Consider the following 22,794-nt stretch of genomic DNA (forward strand, 5'->3'; position numbering starts at 1 on the left):
ACAGCTGTTGCTGTCGTGTCTAAAACTGCCACACCTTCCGCACTCCAGTTGCCCTGCACTTTCTGTGCTTGATCTCGATGGTAGCTTGCGATGTGCTTCCACTTTAAGCACAGGCGGTACGTCTGCGGACACTGTCCTTGCGTCTTTTTCGGCAGTTTCAGCGGCTATTGCTATAGACTCCGCTTCCTCCAGCGTTAATTCCTTCTTTGACAGAAGTTGCTTTTGCACAGCGATTCTGTCTCGAAGTAGCCTGCTCAGCGAGTCGCGAAAATTGCAATTGTCTGCTATGCGCCGAATTGCAACGAAAAAATCATGGGTTCATTCTTCTGCTGACAGCGGTTGAAAAACTGGAAACTTTCAGCGATTTCCTTGCGCTTTGGGTCATAGTGGTCATTCAATACCCTGACTACTTCGTCATAGCTTAGGGCATTGGGCTTTGCAGGTGCTATCCTTCCCATTAGAATTTGGATCGTCGACGTACTAAGTGCAGCCACTAGAAGTGCCCGCTCCTTAGTAGAATCCGAAATGGCATTAGCTTCAATATACGCTTCCACTTTGATGAGGTAAGGCTTCCACTTATCTGCGACGTCGTCGAAGTTTGGAAGCATGTAGGAGGCCATCGTGGTCAGCTGTACGGCTGTCTCCAGGTGCTTAGCGTTGGGTTCTACCTTGACTGCGTGGGTGCCTTCCTGGCTCGTCGCCACTGTAACATAGCAGCGGCAGCGTTGCTGCCATCATGTAAGAAGGGAGACGTTGACGACCCAGTGGTTGCCGAGAACAACGCACAAGAGTTTAATGCACGTATATATAAAGCAAAAAGGGGAAAGGGAAAATGAGGAGTGACCATAGAAAAAGAACGTGGCGCCTGCGCATTGACAGCGCGCACATGATGCGGCGGTTTGATACCACATTTTACAACAACACCAAACAGAAAAAAAAACTTAACAAGGTTTCTGAGCTCGGCTGGCTGGTTTACATTCAACTTGGCGAAACAGGGCAGATGACAAGGCAGTGTGCTGCGGTGTGTGGTGTCGCTGGTGCATGGTGTTGACAGCACATTGTCTTGTCTGTTTCACCTTTCCCGCCGTCTGCACTTTTCTGCCTAGAGAAAAATAAGTTGAGCTGCATTAGTAAATTGCTCTTCTGCAATACGAAAAAAAAAGAACAGCCACTGCTACCAAGAAAAGAGGGACTTGGTAAACCAGAAAGGGCTCAAAACTGATTGATGGGTGGCAATGCTGCTGTCAAGTTACTGGACAAGCTTGCCATGATTTCGTGGGTTTCGATGCTGTCTGCTCGAACCTAGTTAATTTTTTGCTGGTGCAGATTGGATGGACTACATAGTATTGCAATAGAGCCAAAGATTGAACTTAGCAAATTTCATAAATTTTCACTGACCTGCGATGGCCCTAACATGAAAAAAAGAAAGAATAACATTGAAGTCTATTGCATCACCATGACATACTGGTGTTGGGGTTCTGGGTTGAAATTTGAAAAAAAAAAAATAGAAGTTCGGCCTTAATATTTTTTTTCTGGTACTCAACCTCTTACCACAAAATTAACTGAAAGAGTTATGAAACAATATGTTACCAGCCTAAACTGGTTTCTCTTTGGTGTTCCTTAAGTTGTTCGTTGCACAACAAAAGGTGTTTACAAGTTTTATAAAAAAAACTGCAATCCAAGAGGTGATGTCATGACTTTAATGCTACGAGAGAGGAGCAAGCACTGAGCAAGCATACGCCCTGCTGCAGGACCTGCTGGTGGGCCTGGTGGTTGCCTGGGCACTGCTGCTTCCGCTGGTGTCTGTGTCGGTGGCGCTGGAGGCGTGGATGCTGGCATGGCCATGGGGTGCCCCACTGTGTGCTGCGCTGCTACTACTTGCATACCCAGCACCTCCACGATGGACACCCGCACGTGGTGACACATGCCTGGTGGTTGCCACAGTGGCCGGCATATGGGCTGGCGAGGCATTGCTGCCCATGGTGCTTGGCACCCCCACACCCATGCCTGTGAACCAAGGGGTCAGTAGGACACCAGTTCTTCAGTCTAGAAATTGTTTGTTTATCGTTTTATTATTTACTTCCAAACCATTAAACCTCGTTGTAATGAAATCAGATCTGACATGAAAACATTGTGAGACAAGGTTTCAGCAGCCAGTCTCTTCTTTAGTCTCCCGAGTGAGAGCCCCACCACCAGGCCCCAAAACGGCGATGATGAGTATGCATCACAGGTGAAAATATGAAGCGTAGGAATAAGTAGCAGCGATGACAACGTTGAATGAGCTCTGCACGTTCAGATTCAATAAATGCTGTTTGCATTTTGTGAATGCTGTCCTCGCTTTTTTTGTTCAGCCTAGATTCGAGGTAATATATATTTTCTTTTTGGCTTCAGACGTTAGGGGGTCGGCTTAGAATCAAGGTCGGCCTAGATTCGAGTAAATACGGTATGTCTTTTGCGCGTGATCTTATTAAGTGTTCGATAAACGACGCAAAATCGTACAGAGCCATCTTTCTTGCGAACCCACACAACAGGAGCCAACCAAGAACTGGACGATGGCCGAATGATGTCTCTTCTGAGCATGTCATCAATGTTATCCCCAATGATTTTCTATTCTGCAAAAGACAAAGACACGTGATACAGGTGGCAGCGTACAATCGAAGGGCCTTCAGTTTCGATGCGATGTACTGCAACGGAAGTGCGCCCCACAAGCTTGGAGTGAACGTCAAGCAAGGTGCTGTGTTTTTGCAGTAGTGCCAAAAGGTCTTTCTGCACAGCAGACAGGTCGGGATTTATCGCGGCCGTTAAAGCAGTGGCAGCAGTATGATCATCAGTTGTGGTAGACAAAGGTGGTGATTCGGTGTGAAGCGGTACCAGCGAAAGAGGTTCAGTGTCAGTAAAGCAAGGGACAGTGGTGCCCTGGGACAGCACGACTGGCGAAGAAGTAGGGTTACAAACAGCCCCGAACGCTCTACCGTCCTGAAACTGCACCAGGGGCCAGATTCCGCTTCGGTTCCATCTCCGAACCGTTCCTTTTCGGAGTGACGTCAAAATGACGACAGCGAAGAACGCGAGGAGAAAGAAGGGGAAGCGAACGGCCAATCGGCGAGCGCCCGACCTCGCGGGAGCCCGGCCCACGACTGCCTGGCTTTTTCGGGGGCCGTACACTAAAAGATAGGTTATTTTAAAAAGAAATCAAATATCACAAATAAATGGTAATACATATTATTTAATAAGAAGTCACAGTACGTGCAAGAGAGTGCAGTAAAGAACTATTTTGACGTTTCTTTTGACACATGTTTCTATTTTCTGTCGGTAGATGGTGTCGCATACGCGCGCACGCGGTGCCATCTGGGAAATTGCGGGCTCTTTGGCGCGCGCGTTGAAGTTTCGTCTGCTCTTTGGTTCCGTTTCTGACATAAAGATTCGCAATGGCCCAAGCAGCAACTCGCCGGCCTCTTGGCCCCCATGTTTCGCCGCGACAGCGTACTTTGCTTGTAGAGTTCATGGAGCAACACCCGCGGCTCGTGAAAGGGTCATTTGTTTTGACGCCATAAGTTACAAAAACAAGCAAAGCGCGGTTGTGGCGTGAGCTCGCAGAGATTTTAAATGCGGAGGGGCCAGCAATGAAAACAGCGGACCAGTGGCGGCAGTTCTGGAAGAAAGAAGTCTATAACTCCCGCCACGACGCAGCCGTCGTGGCCGCTGAACACAGGTGAGTGCAATGATCCAGAGTGCACGTTTTCTTTTGCGTAACAAGCGGTTCGTTTACTCCTTAGGCGGCGGCCGTCTGTGCGGGCTGCGGGGCCGCATCCTCGATCTTGTCGGCCACTCAAGTGCAGTAGGCGTGTGTGACGGATTTTTCGAAGAGGTATGTTCGACATGAACTGCATATTTCCTAACAGAAGTAATTTCAAAAGTAAATGGAGGTGGTTGCAAATAATCGCGATCCTTAGACCAGTGACTACGTTTTAACTATTTGGTGAACTGATGGTATGCTTTCAGCGTTGCTTTTCTCGGTCCATTTTACGACATTTGAAAAACAAAACATCCGTTAGTTAGTAGTAAGTTTCTGTTTACTGTGAATGCATCTTTGTTTGGAGTAGTAATAAACATATAGTCAGGTGCAAAGTTCCCAATGCATTATAATTGAACACTGTATATATACAACAGCGCGCATGCATTTTTGGGAGATTATTTATGCAGACCAACGTTGCAGGGTAATTATGCAGAGTCTAATTGATCCAGTTTGAGTTTTGCAAAAATTCAACTACAAGCATTTTCAACATGTGTCGAGTGCCCATGTTAAGAAAATATATTTTGTTCTAAACTGTAAAAGATGTTGACAAATGGCATGGACGCTGAGAGGTAATTTCGCCCCAGAATTGTGGGAGATCGCCATTTTCGGGCTTCGCCAAGAGTAAAACCAGCTGGGCGCTTTGGTAATGAGTCGGGAGGCGCTCTTTGGCGGTAGATAGCCCGCGCCACCACCTCGGGAGATCTTAACCTGTCGCACGTGCGGTCTTGAAACGTAGGAAAGGGTGCGACGTTGGGGGTCCTTTGGCCCGGAAGCGCGGACGGAGGCGCCCTGCCTGGGACGGACCCCGGGCAAAGCGTCATTAGGGCGTCAATGCGCATGCCTGGGGTACGAAGGGGCAACTTAAAGCCAGAGGGATCGGTGACCCGATGCGCAGTCTCTTGAAATGCAGGCTGGCACCGGAGACACAATCCATCTATGCACTTAGCTTTATGGGCCCGCCGGTGGAGACGAACCATGCACGAGACGGCATGGTGAATCGGTGCGTGCGCTTCGGCAGGGGTGCCCTTTTCGGCACGCAGTGCGCGATGGTTTTAATTAAGGTGCTGGGACGGGGCGACGCAGATGTTCGTTCTTCGTAAGTGTTCTTCAAAGTGTTGGGAGACTTTCCCATACATGTCGCAGAGCAGGATGTTTGGGATGTTATTTGTCGTTTGGTGGTTCCTTTCTCTCTATCTCTCTGAACCTTCCAAGGAACGCAGGGAGAGGGTGAGAGAGAGAGTGTCCAATTAGTGAAAGCCCAGTTGACCCAATCAGGTCACTGGGGTGTCGTGATTTGCCGTGAGGGGATTTGGGAGGCGCAACGGAAGGGTTAAAACCTGGCTCCCGACCTCTCACGGGGGTTCCGGGCGCAGGAAAGGTGCTCTGCACTTTCGGCTCTGCCGAGTTAAGGCGCCAGTCCCAGTGTAACCGAAGGGTCATGACGTACGAACGGTGTTATGCACTATCGGCTATGTTGAGTTGATACGTCAGACCCACTGTAAATAGCTGTCGATGTAAATATTGTGTACATAAAGTCTTTTCCCTAAATGCAAACGTCTACGGCGTCCCATCCCTGATGGAAGAGGAGAAACGACGACAGCTGAAGAAGAGTTTCTATATCAAGTAAGCTAGTTACGCCAGCTTGGAGCACTCTGTGCTACGAGAGTAGGAAGAGGTAGAAAATTTACTTAAACGTAGCCTATTTGGTTTTCCTTCAATTAACACTTTGCTACAATTATATATTAATTATTTAGGTTATTGAAGCAGACCATGGAGTCAAAGTACCGCTGCTCATTGTGGTGGTTTTGTCTGCTCAGGATAGCACCCTGCCGTCTTCCGCACAATCCCTGGATGGGCGTGCTCCAAGCCCCCAGCTCACTCCAACAACTGCAGTGCAGCCCGTCACAGCTCCTGCTGACCAAGCCACTCCACGAGGGCGACGACATACATCACGTGTTTCTGTTGGAGATCGACCCGGTACGAGTGGCTTGTCACGTAAGTTCAGCAATGCACATGATTCGTCACCAGTGATATCAAGCTTCCCTATTGCGTGCCATTGTATAAACCGCTATCTGATGATCAGATCTAGACTGCATAGGTGAAGCGCTGCAACAATGTCTTTTCTGTGGGTATCCTCAGGGACAAGCCAGCAACAGGAGCGGTGCACACCATCGCGCAGGCCAGCTGCTGAAGATTTCCTGCCAGAAATTGCTGCTGGCTATAAACAGTCTTTAGACTTGGCAGCTGAAATCAAATCTGTATGTACATATTCCATTTGCTGCATGGTTGTTAGCAAGAAAGAGTAATATAACAGTCAGTGCTATTCTACAAACAGGAAGTGCAGCAGCTTAAAGACGTGGTGGGTGCCGTTGCGACAACCTTTCAGCAAGAGGCAGAGACGATGCTGGGCCAATCAGCTTCCCTGCATCGCCTGGCGGCTGCTACAGAGGCACTGGCTGACTCGCAAGCACGCCAGGCCACTGCACTGGAGCGGATGGCAGCTGTTCAAGAGAACACACTGGCCAACGAATCTGCATACCAGGCTCGTATTGTTGTTGCAGCGGAGCGGCTAGCAATTACAGGGCAGTTGATACTGCAGCAAGTGCAGTGGCTGTCCACCGTCGCCCCTGTCAGTGCTGAACCTCCAGCGAAATAGCGTCATGGATATTTTATTTTATTCCACTTCTATCATTACGAGTTCTAAAGGTTCTTTTTAAATGTTACTATTGCCGTCCTACTTTATTATGCTATTCCAGACAACTGAAGTTTTGTGTGTAAAGTTCTTTCAATTTTATTCATTTTGGTTTACATCTTTTTATTTTGCTATATTATCCAAACCACCTACTCCAGACCATCGTTTCATTTTGTGTGTAGGCAAGAATATTTGCCTTTCATTCATTTCTGTTTGCATCACTTTGTTATGTCATATTACCTAAAATAGCCTAAATTACTTTGTGTACATTTCTTGTGACTACCCTTATTTTACATTATTAATCCTGTCAGCTGTGATAGACTCTGGGCAGTGTACAACCAATAATAACTGCAATTTGTTATTTTAGCTCACTATACCATTCTCTTTCGCAGTGTTATCCTATCTCAGCCAAATACTCTGTGATGTTATGGCACAGTTAATCCTGTCAGCTGTGATAGTCTCTGGGCAGTGTGCAACCAATAATAACTGCAATTTGTTATTTTAGCTCACTATATCATTTTCTTTCGCAGTGTTATCCTATCTCAGCCAAACACTCTGTGATGTTATGACGCAGTTAATCCTGTCAGCTGTGATAGTCTCTGGGCAGTGTGCAACCAATAATAACTGCAATTTGTTATTTTAGCTCACTATATCATTTTCTTTCGCAGTGTTATCCTACCTCAGTCAAATACTCTGTGATGTTATGACACAGTTAATCCTGTCAGCTGTGATAGTCTCTGGGCAGTGTGCAACCAATAATAACTGCAATTTGTAATTTTAGCTCACTATACCATTCTCTTTTGCATTGTTGTCCTATCTCAGCCAAATACTCTGTGATGTTATGGCAGTAGTGCATACATTTGGCCACAGCTTCTTGCTGTAGGCATTGCGTAGAGACAAGTGCCACTGTGATGTTTTGTATAAGTAGCAAAGTCATCAAGAAGCACCATGTGATATCACATAATTTGGCTACAAAGAATGCTCTCTTGTCTTAATAATTCAGTCAAGCACATTTTGTAGCAGTGTTATTCATTTCTACCAAGATTGTGCTGAAAATGACCATTGATGAAGAGGCTCAGTACATCATAAATAGCCGCAAGCAAGATTTTATTTTCAGTGTCAATTATTCATACCAAACTAGGCAGTTGTGTTAGGTCTTCTAACAGCAGCTATTACTACAATGGTATAACTCATATGCAAAAGGAAAACAGGACCAGAAACAACAGTCATAGTGCTGAAAGTTGAGGTTGAAGTTGTTGAAGTTTATTCTGTTTCCTTATATAGAAACTAAAGGACCCCAAACAAAAGGTGCAGCCTTGCACCTGACTAAGTTCAGGGCCCCATACAACATGTGCACAGGGGAAACAGCACGGTACAGATGAAACTGTTTTCTACACTCAAGGATACAAATTAAAAATGGAAAAATAGAACAGTAATAGGCACTAAAAGATCTAAACAAGTAAAAAAGACAACAATACGAATTGCAATGTAAGTGCAGTATAAATTGTTACTGAACAGAACATTGCCAATACTCTCACACGACAACATATGCATACGCCGGACATTCTTGGGAAAAGCTGATGTCACCTTGACTGCTTCGTAAAGAAAATGAGGGAATGAAAATAAATAAAAGAGCTAACAGCAAAACAAAAGCACCTTACAAATATGGTATTCAATTATATGCATTCCATATAAATTATCACCGCTGCGGAGGCTCAGTAGTTACGGTACTCGGCAGCTAATGTGGAAGGCGTGGGTTTGAACGTGCCCACAAAGAGCGCATTTCGATGGAAGCGGAATATTTCAGGTCCATGCACTGCACGAGATGTCAGTGCACGTTAAAAAACATTTAGTGGAGCCCTTCAGTATGGCATCTCTCAAAGACTGAATTGTTTGGGGAAGTTCAACCCACCAATCTGAGCCAAACCATATATGCTATAGTGTAGTGGAAAGCCACCTGATATTGTTTATCATGAAAAATCACAGGATATCAAAATTGAACGGCCTGCCTTCTTTACTATTTCCTTACCAGCTGCAAACACATTGCATAAGACTTCCAAAAATCGCAACTTTTGCGTGTGAGTACAGATTTGAGTCACCGTAGTGCATGCATCACTGTGAGGTGTGTTGTCTCTGCCTGGCGAGCTGCCTTATCACACGCTGACGCACTCTCCTCAAATAAGCAGTGTGCTGAAGGCGTGGTAGGGAGAAAAAATGTACAATGCGGCACCGCACCGCCTTAGCTTTCGTTAGTGTGGAGCGAGTGGAAGATGGCGGTGCGTTTTGTGCAGCAGTGTCATCCTCCTGCTCACTATCTTTGCTGTCGCTGTTGTCGTCACTGCTACACGAGCCGTCAAAAGGATCACCTTCTTCAAGGCACAGGTTGTGGAGCGCTGCACATGCTGCAATAATGGTAGCTGAATGCTTGGGGCTGTAATGCAGAGTTCGATACCTTTGAAGGCACCGAAATCTGCTTTTCAACACCCCAATGCAGCGCTCCACAGCTGTCCTCATTGAAGAGTGTGCATGATTGTAAGCCCCCTCTGGTGTCTGGAGGCTTGGATGGCCAGGCACAGGGGTCATCAGCCAGGGCTCAAGTGGGTAGCCACTGTCACCTGTGCAAAAATAAAAATAAAACCGTGCTCAGTCTCTGCATTTGCCTGCTTCGGATAAGACGACTCACCAAGCAGAAACTCCCCAGGACGAAGTAGCCCTTGTTCGGCAATTCTCCTCCGCGGGAATGAGTGTTTCCAGCAAAAGGCGTCGTGAGTGCATCCTGGTCGCCGTGGATCAATAGCGAGGATTCTCAGTTTTGAATCTGAGACCTGCAAATATACAAAGGTAGTGTAAACATTACACATGCTGGAAACAAACTAATGGGTAGAAAAAAAAGCCATGGCTGTAATGCACTCTTAAATTTCCATAAAAGCAGCACACTGTTGGAACATGATGTGAGCATAATTTTAGTAACTATGTTAAATTCTTGCAAAGATAGTGAAGGTGACATTCTATATGTTGCCTTGCCGAGTATCCCTGTTATATACATTAATTTTAACGTCTTTCATTCAGGGCCACAATAGCCGCATTGCGACGCAGAATGCAATATATTAAAGTAATGCAGAAACCTCGGCAGAATTTGTTTCTCATAGGTATCGTTAACATGTTACCCGACAATGTCAATGACGTCTCCTCACTTCGATTTTGAGTGCATTCAAATTTAAGCATACAAATGCACGCAATCCACGTAGGTGGCTGAAATACGCGATTTATGATTTGCTTTTAACGAGTGGACAGACTTGTACTTACCAACATCGTGTTTAGGGCGTAGTAGCCCTTTCTGGTCATGAATGCCTGCGTTTCACCGGGGCTGAGGCCTTTAGGCTGACTGATGGCAACGAGGGTTCCATCGATGCAGCCAACAACACCAGGAATTCGGCCGCGGTGCAAAAATTCTGCCACTGCCTGCTGCTTTTCTGCTGGCGTGGACGGAAAGATTACCCACCCTCTTTGCTTGCCTACGCGAGTTATAGCTAGTGCTACTGCGCTGATGCAGCGGCTCATTGAGGATTGCGAGAGTTGGATGGTCACCTCACTGCCGACAGAAGTCTGAAAGCTCCCGGTCGCAAAAAACCGAAGCGCACAGAGAACTTTCGCTTCTGTTGGCAGTCCGGTCGGCCCCTTCGTCCCGATTTCGCCCTCAAGATCAGCACACAGCCTACGCACCAGCGCCTTACTCATCCTGAAATGGTGGCGGAAATCCTCCTCCGGCAGATCGAAGGCATCTTCCCTGTTTCTAGGTCGTCTCTGCCCAGAGCGGCCGCAGAGAGCCGCGAAAAGATACGGAGTCATGGGCGCCGCCATGTTTGTTTACAGTGGTTCCCGCGAAGTGGACCTACTCGGCGCGGTTCTTGTGCCGGCCGGTGAAACGGTTCCTTTCGGCGCCATGGCCACGCCCCGTGACGTAGGCGAAAACTGCGGAGCCGCCTCCGGAAGTTTTTCGTCACGCCGGACGTGACGACGGTCGGCCAATGAGAGGAGGCGAAAGGAACTGGTTCTCGAACGGAACCGCAGTGGGATCTGGCCCCAGGCCAGTGGCGTAGCTAGGTCGTCTGGCACCCGGGGCCCATAGGTCTTCTGCCAGCCCCCTCCCCGGGTGAAGCTGGCGGAAAGAGGGGTGTCTTCAGATGTATATTACACCCCCCCGCCCCACTGGCCCCTTGCACCCGGAGCCCACGCCCTCCCCCCCCCCCCCCCCCCCCGTTGCTACGAGGGGTGTCTTCACATGTATATGACACCCCCCCCCCCACTGGCCCCTTGCACCCGGGGCCCACGGCCCCCCGGCCCCCCCTGTTGCTACGCCACTGCCCCAGGCTAGGATTAAGGCTAAGCCCATCAGAAATGCAGTGACTGCTTGGTGCAGGGAACACATCACAATTGACAATAGTGTCTGAATATGCTCATTGCCCACGGGAATGAAGTAGTCAGTATATGTGACGAAATGTAGGCTGTGAGCATTGACAGCGGACGAAGGTTCAGTGTCTGTCATATGAATAGTTCGCTGACTGCAAGATATGAAAGCTGAGACGGAGGACAGGAAGTTACATCCCAGAATCATAGCTTAGGTACACGAAGATAGCACGAGAAACTGAATGTGATGAAGGATCAATGAAAACACGCGCAGTACAAACACTAGAGGGCTGAACAAGGACTGCATTAGCAAAGCAAAGGGGAGGGCCATTATACGGTGTCTTCACTTTTCGCAATCCAGAACACAAGTCAGTACTAATAACAGAAAGTGGTGCACCTGTGTCAACCAAGGCTTCGATTCCAACGCCTTCAACACACACCAAAAGTACATTTGACGGGCACTCCGGAGGAGTTTCACATTGTCCAGAGGATGCAGCTTTCCCTCCTGAAGCTGCACCATTTAGTTTTCCGGGCGGGAAGACGAAGTCGCCAGCCGAAGAGGGGAAAAGGAGCGGCGCATTGGTGATGGAGAGTGACGACGTGGGAAACGTTATGAACTGGCAGCGTTGAAGTTCTGTGGAGATGGGGAATGCCAATGTTGTGGTATAGGGCCAGAAAACTCATCCCTTTTAAACCCATCATAACCACGCCTTTTATCTTGCTGACGGCATCGGGAAAACCTTGAAATGTGGCCACGGATGCCGCAATAGTAGCAAACCGGTCGAGGTGGGCTTACACATTGTAAGTTGGAAGAGGCAGTGGTCTTGCAGTGATGGGATTTAGGGACCCGTGTGTTGTGGTGGCTGCTGGGAGGGTGGCACCGCAGAGGCAACCTGAGCATAAGTTGGCCTAGGGATAGGGAGCGGGCTCGGGACTTGCGGGCAGGTCACGGCAGCTGTCTCTCCCCTCACAATATGGCGTGGATGTGGCCACTAGGACGCGTCATATGGACCTCAGGAGGGGTTGACGAAGCTTGGGTGTGCAGTTCCTCACGGATCGGATGATGGAGCGAATCAAGGCACATAGCTCGCTGTCGTTGGATGCCTTGAAATCAGATGTGTCAGGGTGTAAGTGGAGCATATGAAGCTCATTGAGACGCTGACACGTACTGATGATGTCTGCGACGGTAGTGGGGATCAGCACTACAAGAGCATTGAATGCCACAGTCCCAATACTCTTGAGCAGGTGGCGTACACGGTCACTCTCTGCCATCGAGGTGTTCATGCAGCAGCAGAGGGCGAAGATGTCTTCTATGTGCGAAGTGTACGACTCACCTGAGTGCTGAACACGCTCAGCAAGCTTGTTCTTGGAGGTATCTGAGTGGACAGATCAGTACACAAAAATCTGTCGTAGGTGGTGTTTAAAGGTGCTCCAGTTGACAAAATCGAGCTCATGATTGTAAGACCAAGTCTTCGTGATGCCAATTAGGTAGAAGGCGACATGAGCAAGTTTTGCAGATTCATTCCAGTGGTTAAAGACACTCACATGCTTGTATAGCTCCAACCAGTTCTCAGCATCCTCACCTGGAAGTCCAGCGAGCACTGGCGGATCCTTCCGAGTGGTGGTGGCCATCCAAGAAGGGGTTCCCGCAGGAGCAGGCAAGGTGGATATCGTTGTATTGGCCTGTTGGTCTTGGGACATGGTCGAGTGCAGTTGGTAGAGGCAGCGACCCGGGCAGAGCTGCAGGGATGTAGTGCAGGCGAAGCTGAGAGAGACTGGAACCGAGAGGATGAAGGAACCGGACAGCACGCTCCACCACTTGTGTGACAAGGTTTAGGCAGCGAGTCTCCTCTTTATTCTCCCGAGTGAGAGCCCCACCACCAGGCCCCAAAACAGTGATGATGAGTATGTACAGTTGAAGATACGAAGTGTAGGAATAAATGCTCAGAATATCTTCATTATATTTGATGTTCTTTATAAGCGTACTCATTACTCGATGAAGTTTGAGAAAAGTCGTACCTTTGTTTCATTATATCTGATGAATAATTAATCAAGTATGTCTACAGAGTGTTTCACATAACTTGAGACAAACTTAAAACATATGCAAATGCCACATAGCTGGACTGAACGAAGGTAATGTTGTTTGCCGTTGCTTGGAGATACTCAGTTCATTTCTTGCATTCCGCTTAATTAGCGAATGAGCATGAAATAAGCCCATGAATACACATAAAATTGCCACGAAACTGGCCACTCGAGGCACTTTGCATGTATTCGCGGGCTTCACTCACGCTCAGAAAAATACTTTTATGTAGCATGTAAAAGCTGTGTCAAGAGCTTCTGATATTGCTGTAATATTTCTCATTGACACTTTTCATTTTAATTATAATAATTGAGAAGTTCATTAATTAGTTAAGACTGATTAGCTAATTAAACAGAATGCAAAGAATAATCTGAGGACCTCCAAGCGACGGCAAACAACATCACACCTTGGTTCTGTCCATATACATAGCATTTGCATATTTTTAATGTTTGGCTCAAGTTAAGTGGAACACCCTGTATGTTCCTTATATTGAGGTTGGACTTCAGGGCCTGAAGGCATTATAAAAAGGAGTGGCTGCATCACAAAAATAAATAGCAAAGTTAACAGGGCACTCACACAGTCAATTAACAGAGGTTGCATGATCAACTGCGACTGGCATTTAAGGAGGGATTTATGGTGGCCAGCATCCACACTTATGTGCATGGCCTACCCATTGCCACATTACGGAAATGTCTCGAGATTAGTGCCTTTCATGGCCATGTTTGCATCAAATGTGTTGGGGTCTTCAAGAATAAGCAGTATAAAAAGACAGAGCAGCAGGAAAGATCTCTCGTTTAAATCATTTAGGCAAAATTTCTGCATCCATATTGATTGGCTGCACATGAGTCTACATCTTTATTTGAGTGCATGTGTGCCTCACACTGTTTTTTGGTTGTGTTATTTTGCCCCTCATCAGCTACTTTGCAGATGAGCTTGTTACAAGCACTTTGAAATCTGCAGTGGCAGTCTGAACTATGGTATTGCAGTTCCTTGCCAATTGAAAAAAAAAAATTATACTTTCACCCATAATGCTGAACTCTCATGCTATAACTAATGAAATATAATGTGCAGTAAGCCTTAGACTGTTTCGTGCAGTGTTTGTTGGAGCGAATATCTTCAGTTGCGAGCGAACCATCTTCTTTTGAGAAGTAAAAGAAGTGTGAGTTGTATTCGTCTGTGCGAGTTGTGTCTTTCGGTGTTGAAGTGGAAAGACTTGGCTCTTCTTTCTCCTCTTGCCTATCTCAACTTTGCCTCTGGTCTCTACAGAATAACCATTCAGCTTATTACTACTGGATTCCTTCTGCTTTTTTCAAATTTATATTAGGGTTGCTCCTTTAATATACCTCATGATATCCTTGAGGAAAAGGAGACGTCAGCGCCTTGCGCCATCCAGTAAGCGTGAGAAGAAGCCCCTGCTCAGTCATTGCCATTACATGTAGACAAAGCAAAATTAATTTAGGACTGCACCCACCTCTGGGAAGGTGACATGCCAGAGTACGAGAAAGGTGCGGATGCCAGGCGTGGGCATTCTGTAAGTGTCCACACAGTGGATTGTCCATTTCAGCCGCCGCTGATTGGCTGGCACGCTACAAGTGAGAAGGAGCCAGGCTCCTTATCACTTGTACCCCAGCCCAGCCAATCGGCACTTCAGCAGCAGCTGAAATGTATAGTCCACTGGATCGGCAGTTTCAAAATGCCCTCCCAGCTCTAGCCAGTGCAAAAGAGTCAAGCAGCAGGCCAATCATGGCAGCTGCTGGTGCAATCGGGCTCTTCTGCATCACTGCTGTAGCATTGGCAGGGTGGTTGAGAGGTAGAATCCTGGGCTGCCAATTGGTGGGTTGTTACTTATAACTGTCACAGCACAATAAGAGTTTTTTTTCTTTCTCTGTCTTGCAGACAATTTTGGGATTCCAGTAACAGACGGCAGCCAACACTGGCAGACATCAACATGACGGCACGCATGCTTGTGTTGTCGCTGTTAGCTAATACTTTTTTCTCGAAAAATAACATATGAAACTCCAGGGTCAGATAATATTGAGCATTTAGTTTGGCAGCAACTGCCAGACACTGCCAAATGCTGAAAGGCGAATGTCACGAGGTGGAAAGTGGTGTTGCTGATCTTACCAAAGAGAACCGGAAATGTCTAAAAATGGAGATAATACAGTCGGAAATGAAGGAGGTCGCAAACATGTGAAGCGTCGATCCAAGCAAGTTCAGACACCTATCTACTTTGACATATCTACTTCGCTTAATCAGGTATGTTGGGAACTGGAATGAAATTCCGGCCAATTTGATAATGCGAGCATGCTGAAAATTCAACATCTTGACAATGTTGTATGTTTTTTTTTTCTGTAGAAAGCCTCTTATTTTATTTTTATTTATTTTTATTTTTTATGAAATAGTTGTAACGTTTATAAAGTAGTATCAAAAATCTTGCTCTTAAATGTGAAATCAGGGTACTGAGCCTTGAAATTTTATAATTAGTATATCCCGAAAGACAAGCACTCTAGAATAACCAAACTAAATGAAGTGGTCTTGGAATGTGATCGTCTTCAAATTTCGAATATAAATATGTAGGATAAACGTGAAATTAAATGCCGAATATGTGAGTGTCTATGTCACCTACTGTCATGCTACCTGTCAAGTGCCTTCTAGCATAACCACCACATCCTTTGCCAGATGGCATGATGCGCATTACCTCGGGGCCTGAGGGAGGCTGGGATGAGGGAGAGCCCGTGCGAGAGTGTCACATGAGCCATGGGCATGTGTTTTGCATGGAACCTAGTAACCTAAGCTGGCATTATTAAACCTTTTTCCCTTTTGTTTGACTGCGTATTTTCCGTAAACCAGCCAAACCTCACAAATAGCAAATTTTTGTTAAGCATTTGCTGGCTGTACTTGTTTGTGAAAACTGTGTCTGCCAGTGCACATGAACCACCTGTGCAACCAATATTTGTACAGCTAGCATAGTGTGTTTATTAAATAATATTGCAGTTTTGCCCCAAAGGTGAAACATTGATTGCGATAGCAACTCATTAGACTGCTATACAAAGTAAGGTCGGTAGTCTTATCAGCCATGTAAACTGGAGTAAACATTCGCTTACTAACTAAATTAACCATCATAGTGCCACAGGTAAACATGAATGCATCTCAGTTGACTGCGTGACGAAGAGCAGCTGCGAGCGTATCCCCTTTCATCCTGCCTCTTGCTTCAGCGTGAACATGGGCACACAGTGCACACAAAGCCATCAGTCATCTCAGTTTGCATAAGCTTTGCACCTGCCGCAAATTACCTTCAAGACTTTGAAGGTAATGTTGAAGGGAGCCGTAGCCGAGTGCGGCTGCGCTCAGCTGCAGCTGGGATAGAAGAGCACTAACCTGCCCCCCCTCCTAGAGCACAGACGCCTCCTTGCTCCCACGAGAAGATTGCATATCCTCCCCACTGTTCCTTGCCTGCTTGAGAAGATGCTGCACATCAAGCCATCATCCTCCTCAACTCATCCTTGCACACTTTTCCCTCGCACCTACAGCATATGGCGTGTGGCCGCAATCTTATCACAACGTAATAGTTCTGCGAAAACCCACAAGGTGGAGGGAAGTAATTAATAATCCTTTGTAGCAATTACTACAATTGGGTGGATGTCCCATTTTCTTTGTTAATCATCTTATCACACTTAGACTTTATACGGAACAACATGGCAATGCCGACGACAATGGTGACAGTTCACCTGTAGTATCCATAAAATTGCTATCACAATAATGAGGGGTAGTTACATAGCACTGTATATGAAATGTAGACAACTGGACGAATTTGTAGATATTCATCATTTAAAAAGCATGGCTTGTGTTTCTGAACAAACAAGTGTTAGGAAGCGCGTGACCTGTATCCGTGTGCCATGTTTTGTTCACGCTTTCAGCTGTGGGCACTGTAGACAAACTTGCAAATTGGTATTCACATTAAGTTGATGATACCTTCTTCATGATGACTGAGGGGCAGATTTCAGTAACTTTTTAGGGAGGCGATAGGAGGATTTCATAATGCAATCCCGGGTATTTAATTAATTACTGCAGGATGTGGAAAGAGCAAACAGGTATATGTTGAATGATGTCAATGCATAAAAGCTGGGAATTCACAGCCAGAATACTGTTAACATAGACAAAAATCAATTTTCTGTGCTGATTTGATCTGTTTAACCTTGTTCTGTTACCTTTGCTAGCTGTCACTGTTTTGTGATAAAGATCTCATTGTTTTCTTGCCTTTAGGCTGGTGCCCTGTACACGGTCGAGTGTGTTTCTCTGCTGGGACTCTCATTTACTGTGGCACGAACGGTGGTGGGCCTCGTGGCGAGTGTCCTTGTCCGAACTGTTGTCAAAGCTGTGGTGAGTCCACTTCCTGCTCTTGACTCTGTGGAGCCCAGGCACATCTCCACATCAAGGAAAATCTAGCAACTGGCTCACTTTTATTCTTGGCCATGTAGAGTACATTTCTACGAAAACAAACTAATGAAATGTTCTAGCAAAATCTTGTGTTTGGCTAGTTGGTCATTCATGTGGTAGAGTAAGAACCAGCGCAAAGCAATGAAACAAAGGTGTATGGCCTGTTACTCGGTGTACTTGTCCTCATTGCTTTGCGTAATTTTTTAGTGTTAACTGTTTGCATAGCACTGGCTATCCAGAAGGCCACTTTACTGACCGTTACTGTGAGCGCCATAAAAGAGGTAAAAGCAGACTTGGCAGCATCTAAGTGCAAGAAACACCTCCCGATGTGTGCCCCGTGGCTGTTCCATACATACAGTGGGAAAATTCAGGCAGCCAGTATTGATAAATGGCAGAGTGACTTTGGTGAGTTTTAAACGGGAAGGAAGGGGGTTAACCAAGAGGCCCGATTTTTTTTTAGTCATATCACAAGAAGCCAACAAACACTGACACAAAGGACAACATAGGGGAAATTAATTGTGCTTCTATCCTTGTAAACTACTTGTAATTCTATCCAAGTGTGCAAAGCTCAAAGACAACAGAATTGCAGTTATGCAATACATTATGCAAGGAAACAAGACTTGATGAGTATGGGAAATCTCTGCACCTACTTTTTAAGCTAAGATATAGCAAACTTGCCAATCGACAGGAAGTGCTATGGCTACAATGCCAATGAAGACTTCATCTATGAAATGGGGCAACACAGTAGTAGTGGTGGCTGAGACATGTGGTTCCTGGAGCTTGGTCATACTCTCTCAGCTATACTCTAATGGGAAAATGCAAGGTGGCGAGGACCAAGTCAATGGGAACTGAACTCTCTGTGTTGCTCACTAATACTCGTAGTTATTTACCTAAATAAAATGAACTGTGCAGCCGAATAAATGATTGTGAAGCCTATATAGAGGCCTAACCAAAACATGGCCACCTAAAAAAATATCTACCTCTAATCAGCTCCATGGTAACAAAAAGTTTAATACTTACCAGTGTGACCACGTTAACACAACTGATGGCATTGCTCTACTCACCATGAACAAGTGTTTTGATTGCTTTTCTATTGCACTAACCTCTGACATTGAATCTGTATAGTGTTGTCCTAATGTGGATTTTAAGAAGGCCTGTTGTTATTGGAGTGTGTTGCCGTGCCCCATCAAGTGTTCCAACATGTTGTGACAGTCAGTATGATGGCCTAAACCAGGTGAAAGTCTGATTCCCTGGAGCACAGATTTTCATTATGGATGATATTAATTTTCCCAATAGAACGTGACCAGGAACGCGTCCATCTTCTCATCTTTTCTCACCTGAATAAAAGTGCTTCATTAACACGTGCACTGATTTAGACTTGCAACATATTGCGAACTTATCCACACATGTAACAAGCTCCACATCTTTGCTTTTGGACTTAGTTTTCACATCATCTAATGATATTGTTTCTTCCATCGTCCATTCACCAGGTTTGAGCAGTCACAATGTTCTGCATTTTTCACTAACTCTATCACAGTCATCATATAACCATTTTGAAACGATCAGAGATTACAGGAGAGGGAGCTTCACTGCTATTAACAGCGAGCTTGCACCGTTTTTAGAAGACTTTCTGCTTCATGTTGACAATCATTCGTTAGATGTAAACTGGTACATATTCAGGAAAAGATTAATTCATATAATTAATCAGTTTATCCCTACTAAATGACTTTTTTCATATAACAAAACACAGTGGTGTAATAGACCACTAAATTGCGTCTCAAACAAGAAAAGATCTTTTCCTCATTGCAAAGCATTCACAAGGACAATCTAGATGGACTGTTCACAAAGACGCTACTTCTGCATACTTAACTACATTGAAATCTACCAAATTTTCATTTTTTAACACTACTCTACCTAACATGCTAAAAACTAACCCAGAAGGCTTTTGGACAGTGATTTAGCATGCTGATAGACAAAGCATATCACTAACCACACCAACTGGTTACCCAGTCATCAATGTGCAATTGTTTCAAGCAATACATTTCTTGAGTCGTTCTCACCTGTGAAACTTGGTTTTGAACAACCCAGTCTGCTCAAATCTGTCTGATGAATTCTATTAGTTTTAGTTCTGCTGGTATAAAAAAGATAAACTAAAACTTGGCTCCTCCTATGGTGAAGATGGATTCGCATCAAAAGTTTTGAAAAATACCGGTAAATATTGCTCCATCATCCTAGAGTATATCTTCTCACAGTCATACCAGTTGGCCCTATTACTTTGTGGCTGGAAGTTTGTAAATGTGGTACCAATCCATAAATCTGGTATAGCTCATGATCCACATAACTATCGACCAATATGGTTAACTTCGATCCCTTGCAGAACGATGGAGCATGTTGTTTTCACACAGCTCATAAACTTTATTGAAGATAACAAACTCTTCAAATTTTCAGCACAGATTTTACAAATCCTGCTCTCTCAACTGCTATCACTTACTCACAACTTCCATATTTGTCTTGATTGTTGCTTTTCTACTGATTACATATTTCTTGACTTCTCTAAAGCCTTTGACAAAGTCAACCATTTGTTACTGTTACTATGTTACTAGGTGTTACGTAAGCAGAGCTGTGAATTTCTCGAGTTCAATTCGTCACCACTATTGATTCTACGTCTAGCATGGACCCAGTAGCATCCGGCATTCCTCAGCACTCTGTTTTTGGTTCCCTGTTAGTCTTAATATATTAAATGACTTACCCAATAACGTTTCTTCACAAATATGGCTTTGCTTATGATTGTGTCATATATAGCAAAATAACCAGTATCGCCAACGTCACTATCCTTCAAAGTGATATGAACCACATTCTCAACTGGTGCAGCACATGGCAGGTAGGACTTAATGCTAAAAAATGTAAATATATGCAAATCTCACGTTCTAGCTCAGCTTGCTCTACATGTTGGCTAATCTTCCTCTCCAAACTTTTCACATCACACCGTCGCCTTGGCATTCATACATACAAGCAACCTGTCACAGAAACATCATGTCAAATGCAGAATATCTGTGGCTAACCGCACTCTGGGATACTTCAGGAAAAAAATTTTCCTTGTTCCGTCCTCACTAAAATTACTTTTGTCCACCACTTACGTTCGTCCCTAGCTAGAGTGTGCATGGCTCAATTGTTTGGGTTCCACGTCATTCCATATTACAGTCGAGCCCACATATAACGGGCCCACTTAAGACTAACTTTTGCTTAAAAGGAACGAGAGCCGTGCGATTCTCAAAATATACATTATTTCAATGGCATAAAATCGCATTGCAACGGGGGTGTTCGCCTAGCAGAAGAGTCACTAGTTATAGGTTGTAGCGCTAAGCTTAAACAGGTTGGCGCTATATCGTAACGGGGAAGCAAGCACTTCTCGTCGTCTTCCTCTCTTGCACCAGCACACCAGAACCATGGCCACTGCCCAGTGTCTTCAGTACAATCACTCCCCACCGAGAGAGTAGCCATCCTGGCAACTTAAGGACAGGAGAACACAAGGGGGTCATGGTACTGCTTGAGCCGGGAGACATGGACAATTTCCTGGCCCCGACGACGCTGGTCGGAAGGCGTTTCGAGTGACTCGATGAGGTAGTTGACCGCGGATGTTTGTTTTAGTACCCGATAAGGACCATGGTACTTGGAGAGCAGCTTGGAGGAAAGGCCTGGAGGAGTAGAGGGCACCCACAACCAGACCAGCGAGCCAGGCGCAAAGCACGTAGCCGTAGTGGATGAATCGTGGCGAAGCTTTTGGCACCACTGGTCCTGGGATGTGATCGAACGAACGAGCTGGCGACATTCTTCGGCGTAAGCAGCTGCTCTAGAAACAGTCGTCCACTCCGAAGCATCTGGCCGGTAAGGTAGAATCGTGTCCATAGTGCGTGAAGGTTCGTGTCCATAAAGGAGAAAGAAAGGGGAGAACCCAGTGGTGCTTTGCGTGGCGGTATTGTAAGCGTAGGTGACGAAAGGTAGAATGCGATCCCTATTCGAGTGGTCAGATGAAGCATACATGGCCATCATGTCACCAAGGGTGCGGTTAAAACGTTCTGTCATCCCATTAGTTTGAGGATGATGTGCTGTGGTAGTGCGGTGAATGATGCGACACCCCTTTAGCAATGCTGAAAGGACGTCAGAGAGGAAAACGCGACCGCGGTCGCTCAGTAATTCTCAAGGTGCTCCGTGACCTAAAATCAGGTTTTGAAGGATAAAACTGGCGACGTCTTTTGCTGTGGCAGATGCTAGGGCTGAAGTTCCAGCGTACCGCGTGAGGTGGTCGATAGCAACAATAACCCAGCGGTTGCCACTTGGAGTGTTGAAAAGCGGACCGTATAGGTCAATGCCGACGCAGTCGAACGCGCGCGCGGGGTGTGGTAAAGGTTGCAAGGGGCTGGTGGCATGTTGAGGTGGTGTCTTGCGTCGTTGGCATATGTGGCATGACCGGACATACTGGCGAACGAAACGGTACATATCGCACCAGTAGTACCGAAGCTCGAGGCGAGAGTATGTCTTTAATACACCAGCGTGGCCGCATTGTGGGTCGTCGTGGAACGTGGCGCAGATGTCGGAGCGGAGGTATCGGGCACAACCCGGGTTGTCATTTAAAGCATTATGTATGTTATAGAATTTGTCGTCCTATCTCGTTCCTCCCACGACATTATTCTTGGATGGAATTTCCTATCTGTCAATCAAGCTCTTATCGACTGCGCTCGTGCCGAACTTACGTTATCAGCGCCGTGCTTCGACCCTGATGACCATTCTTCTCCCAAAGTTATTGCCGCCTCTGATGTCGCACCTTTCTCCGCCGCTCTGGTTCCTGTGTCACGTAACTCTGCTGCGAACTCATCTGTTCTGTTTACACCGTCGGCCACTTGTGCGCGCCGCCGGAACTTTCTGCTTCCGTTTGCTGTCGTCACTTTTTGCGACGGTTCTGCTGCCCTTTACGTGTGCAATCCGTCCGCCTGCCCATCATCCCTACTCCGCGGCGAGAGCCTGGGTACCGCTGAAGCTTTCGATAGCGTTCTCCCGGCCACCATGTTTGGTGATACGGCATCACTTTCGATTTGTTCCGTCACTAATCCCGCCACGACTGATGCCCCTGTAGGCGTCTTCGCTCGTGCCGTCGATGCAGAACTCACACCTGCGCAGCAAACAGAAATCATCTCCTCCAACGTTTTCGTTCCTCATTTGACATTGACCAACCATCCTTGGGCCGAGTGTCCGCAGTCGTTCACCGTATCGACACTGGTCAACAAACACCATTGCGCCAGCGTCCGTATCGTGTGTCAGCTGCTGAACGCCGTATCATCGACCAGCACATTGACGACATGCTGGAGCCTGGCATCATCCAGCCCT

At 46.2% G+C, this 22,794-nt stretch overlaps 2 protein-coding genes across 6 annotated transcripts in view; both read left to right on the forward strand.

Moving 5' to 3' along the window:
- LOC142567706 (sphingosine-1-phosphate phosphatase 2-like) overlaps positions 1-22,794 on the forward strand; it is a 216,321-nt gene that overhangs the window by 52,508 nt on the left and 141,019 nt on the right. For all 5 annotated transcript variants that reach the window (XR_012825222.1, XM_075677875.1, XM_075677874.1 and 2 more), the window contains exons 3-4: positions 1,752-2,021; positions 17,239-17,355. Coding sequence is in view for 4 of the 5 variants with exons in the window: in XM_075677875.1 (XP_075533990.1) it covers positions 1,752-2,021; positions 17,239-17,355 (387 nt within the window). In the remaining variant the exon portion in view is untranslated. The remainder of the gene's footprint in view (positions 1-1,751; positions 2,022-17,238; positions 17,356-22,794) is intronic.
- On the forward strand, positions 3,624-7,587 carry LOC142567713 (uncharacterized). The gene is made up of 5 exons (XM_075677892.1): positions 3,624-3,712; positions 4,707-4,788; positions 5,551-5,791; positions 5,936-6,054; positions 6,132-7,587. The coding sequence occupies exons 1-5, from the start codon at positions 3,624-3,626 to the stop codon at positions 6,450-6,452; spliced, it is 852 nt and encodes a 283-aa protein (XP_075534007.1). The 3' UTR covers positions 6,453-7,587.

Source organism: Dermacentor variabilis, unplaced genomic scaffold (assembly GCF_050947875.1).
Source record: "Dermacentor variabilis isolate Ectoservices unplaced genomic scaffold, ASM5094787v1 scaffold_14, whole genome shotgun sequence".
Lineage (NCBI taxonomy): Eukaryota > Metazoa > Arthropoda > Arachnida > Ixodida > Ixodidae > Dermacentor > Dermacentor variabilis.